The sequence below is a fragment of the Sorex fumeus genome, unplaced genomic scaffold (assembly GCF_029834395.1).
Source record: "Sorex fumeus unplaced genomic scaffold, SorFum_2.1 ptg000100l, whole genome shotgun sequence".
NCBI classification, from domain to species: domain Eukaryota; kingdom Metazoa; phylum Chordata; class Mammalia; order Eulipotyphla; family Soricidae; genus Sorex; species Sorex fumeus.
Genome location: NW_026606157.1, coordinates 10,324,484 through 10,328,289, shown reverse-complemented (window position 1 = coordinate 10,328,289; position 3,806 = coordinate 10,324,484). Strand labels below are relative to the sequence as shown.

Sequence of the window (3,806 nt, the reverse complement as noted above, 5' to 3'; positions counted from 1 at the left end):
TCCTCCGGGAGCACCAGAGGCCCCGAACGTCGTCATCGGCTGCTGTGGCTGGTGCCACCGCAATTCCGGCGGCGGCTGGGAAGTTTGGGTGGCCCGGGGAGGGGGGGGTGGGGGTCGCCGGGATTGCGACGTCCTGTCTGACCCAGTGACTACGTTCTCCTCTCCAGGAGACCCTTCGGAGAGAGCGAGCGAGCGGGTTCCCGGCCGCCGCTCCGCGGGGTCTGCGGGGGCCCGAGGGAGGGGACTGGGGCGGGGAGGGGGGTCCCGGCCCGCTCCGCCCCAGGCCACCCCCCGCCCCACCCCCGCACCCCGGAGCGGTGAGCAAACAAGTCTCCCGGCGGCGCGTCCTGCGGGACTGAAGTTTACCCACCGCGAATCCGCTTTCTCCTCCTCTCCCCGGGCCAGACCCCCCGCCGCGCGGCCGGTGGGACCCGGGCGGAGGAGGGAGGCGAAGGGGAAGGGGGAGCCCCGCGCCCGGCCGGGGCCGGGACCGACCGGCGTCCCCGCGGCTCCCCGCGCGCCCCTCCCCCGCGCGCGGCCGACTGCGGCGCCCCGGGGGGAGGAGGACGCGCTTGGCCGAAGTTGTTTTTCCTTTCCGGTGGCCGCGATCAGGTGTCCCCGCCCCCGCGCCGCGGCTCCGACGCCCCCTCCGGGCCCGGCCCCTCCTCCCCGCCCCCCTCCGGGCCGGGCCGCGGATGGTACGTTCCGCACGTGAGCCGGGTGCTGGTCTGGCCGGGGACGCGCGTGCCCTGTGGCCAAACACTGCCCGGAGTGCGAGCGAACTCCCGGCGCGGCGCGGCCGGCGCGAGGCTTGCGTGCGCGGGTGCCCGAGCGCCAGCGCGGCGGGAGGGGGCCCCGGCGGCGGCGGCGGCTGCCCACTTTCCGCCCGGCGCCCGGGAGGGAGAGGCTGGAGGCGCGCGGAGCACCCCCGACAGCTGCCCGGGCGCGGGTCCCGCAGATCGCGGAGCCCCCAGACGCGGAACGGAGGAGACGGACCGCGGGAGAACATGGACGGAGGAATCCCCCACTTGCAGGAGAGACAGTTGCTGGAACACCGGGATTTTCTAGGGTAAGGTGCAGGCGGCCCGTGCCAGTCCCGGCCTGGGCGTCACTTGGGTGTTCCGTTGCCCCCGGCTGGCGCTCCGTGCCGCTTTCCCCCTTCCTCTCCCGAGAGTGGCATGGAGCGGGCGGGCGAGGGCACAGCCCCTCCCGGCGTGGATGCCTGCCTGCCTGCTGCCTGCTGCCTGCTGCCTGCTGCCTGCTGCCTGCTGCCTGCCTGCCTGCCTGCCCGCCTGCCCGCCCGCCTGCCCGCCTGCCTGATGCTGGCTTCTCTCTTGCAGACTGGACTATTCCTCTTTGTATCTGTGTAAGCCCAAGAGGAGCATGAAGCGAGACGACAGCAAGGTACGTGCAAGTTTCCGCCGTTCCCAGCCCCTGCCCGGCTCGTTAATTAGGGCTATTGATTTCACGGCGAGCTCTGCCCGCAGATTTGTGCCAGCTCTCCCGCTTCCCTGACTCTGAATTTTAAGTGGTTTGCTGGATACTCTCAAGGGGGGGATTCGACATCATACCTGAATTTCAATCGCCTTTCAGGAGAGTCCAGAGGTAGGGGCTTTCTTGGGAACAGTTTATCTACCGCGTAGTATTTTCCCCCCCCCAGAGGGGAGGATGAATGTGGTTATTTCCAGTGAACGTTGGGCTCACTGTCTTCTGTGACTCTCTCGCGTTCAGGATACCTACAAATTACCGCACAGATTAATAGAGAAGAAGCGGAGAGACCGAATTAATGAATGCATCGCTCAGCTGAAAGATTTACTGCCTGAACATCTGAAGTTGACAGTAAGATGCTCATTTTCATTCTTTGCTGCTCTCCAAGGGCGCGCTAATAGCCTGGTACGACTCCCAGATAGAAGAACAAAATGTAAATATCATTTGCCTTCAACTTGTGCCAGCGTAGAGTTTCCCAGGGACTGCAGGAGGAGCCGGTAACCGGAGGCTGGGATCTCCGCCGGCCTGCCTGCGGGGAGCCGGGCAGCCCGGGGACAGCACTCCTCCCCAGCTGCCCAAGTTGCCCGGGCTGAGTGGCAGCCCGGCGGGCCAGCCCGTGCGCCCTTAAATAACCAGAGGCCCCTTCCCTCCCGCTCCCTGCAGACTCTCGGGCATCTGGAGAAAGCCGTAGTCCTGGAATTAACTTTGAAACACTTGAAAGCTTTAACAGCCTTAACCGAGCAGCAGCATCAGAAGATAATTGCTTTACAGAATGGTGAGTCGGCGGTGGGGTGCGGGGGGAGTAGGGGAGGCGGGCAGCGGGCGGTCCCCCCCCAACACACACACCGCCCCAGGCCTCCCGCGCGCCCACTCTGCTTTCTACGATCCGTCTCCTTTCCCTTGGCGGGGACGCGCGGGGTCTCCCCCGCGGCAGCATCCCTGGGGGGGGGGGGGGGGGGCTTTCCGCCGGGAACTCGGCGGAATCCGCCGATTCGCACTTGAAGTGGAGGTGGCGCTCGCGCCGCGCGGGTTTCTCCGGCGGCGGCGGCGCCGGGAGGAGCGCGCGCCCCCGCCCCGCCCCGCCCCGTCCCGTCCCGTCCCGCCGCCCCCTCCCCGGTCCCCCCGGCGGGTTCTGGCCCCCGAGGCGCGTCCTGACCGCGGCCCGCGGCGCCCCCGCCCCGCCCCCTCTCGCCCTAGGCGAGCGCTCGCTGAAGTCGCCCCTGCAGGCCGACCTGGACGCCTTCCACTCGGGCTTCCAGACGTGCGCCAAGGAGGTCCTGCAGTACCTGGCGCGCTTCGAGAGCTGGACGCCGCGGGAGCCGCGCTGCGTGCAGCTCGTGAGCCACCTGCACGCCGTGGCCACCCAGTTCTGGCCCGCGCCGCCGCCGCTGCCGCCCCCCGCCGCGCCCCCCGCCGCGCCCGCCGCCGCCGCCGCCGCCGCCGTGCCCAAGGCCGAGCCCCCCGCGCACTGCGTGCCGGTCATCCAGCGGACTCAGCCCAGCGCCGAGCTGGCCGCCGAGCACGACACGGACACCGACAGCGGCTACGGCGGCGAGGCCGAGCCCCGGGCCGAGCCGGCGCGGGCGGCGGGCCGCGTGGCCGTCAAGCAGGAGCCCCCCGGGGACGACGCGCCGCCCGCGCCCAAGCGGCCGCGCCTCGACGGCCCCGGCGCGCCCGGCGGCCCCGCGGCGGCCGCGCTCCTGGGCCCCGAGCCGGGCGCGGCGGCCGCGCTGCTCCGACCCGACGCCGCGCTGCTCGGCTCGCTCGTGGCCCCCTTCGCGCCGCCCGCCGCCCCCTTCTGCCTGCCCTTCTACTTCCTGTCGCCCTCGGCCGCCGCCGCCTACGTGCAGCCCTTCCTGGACAAGAGCCTGGAGAAGTACCTGTACCCCGCGGCCGCCGCGCCCTTCCCGCTGCTCTACCCGGGCCTGGCCGCCGCCGCCGCCGCCGCCGCCGCCTTCCCCTGCCTGTCGTCCGTGCTGTCGCCGCCCCCCGACAAGCCCCCGGCCGCGCCCGCCGCGCCCCCGCCGGGCCGCCGGCCGCTGCCCTGCACCGGGCCCCCCGCCGCCGCCGCCGCCGCCGCGCCCGACGAGCCCCCGCCGCCCCGGGACGGGCCCTGACGCCGCCGCCCGCGCCCCGACGGACGGTCACGCGCGCCGGACGCACGCCCGCACGGCGGCCTCGCGCGCCCCGGCCCGAGCGCAGGTGTCCGGTGTCCTTCGGCGTCCGGTTCGCGCGCCCCCGGCCCCGTCCCGCCCCCGCCCCCGCTGTCGAGGCGCCTCCGCGGCCTCCGGATGCTTTTCTCTGTCGACCACCCGCCT

General features: G+C 72.4%; 1 protein-coding gene across 1 annotated transcript; it reads left to right on the top strand.

The window, feature by feature from the left end:
* The first annotated feature begins 501 nt into the window (after window positions 1-501).
* BHLHE41 (basic helix-loop-helix family member e41) lies at window positions 502-3,605 on the top strand. Its single transcript, XM_056134603.1, has 5 exons — window positions 502-1,069; window positions 1,341-1,404; window positions 1,732-1,839; window positions 2,152-2,263; window positions 2,686-3,605. Exons 1-5 carry the CDS (start codon window positions 696-698, stop codon window positions 3,603-3,605), a joined length of 1,578 nt encoding a protein of 525 aa, XP_055990578.1. The 5' UTR covers window positions 502-695.
* Window positions 3,606-3,806: the final 201 nt, after the last annotated feature.

Excerpts from the sequence above, each read along its gene's own strand:
- BHLHE41 (XM_056134603.1), top strand. The coding sequence starts at position 696 with ATGGTACGTTCCGCACGTGAGCCGGGTGCTGGTCTGGCCGGGGACGCG. Across the intron at positions 1,070-1,340 it reads GAACACCGGGATTTTCTAGG|ACTGGACTATTCCTCTTTGT; the intron begins GTAAGGTGCAGG and ends TCTCTCTTGCAG. Across the intron at positions 2,264-2,685 it reads GATAATTGCTTTACAGAATG|GCGAGCGCTCGCTGAAGTCG; the intron begins GTGAGTCGGCGG and ends CTCTCGCCCTAG.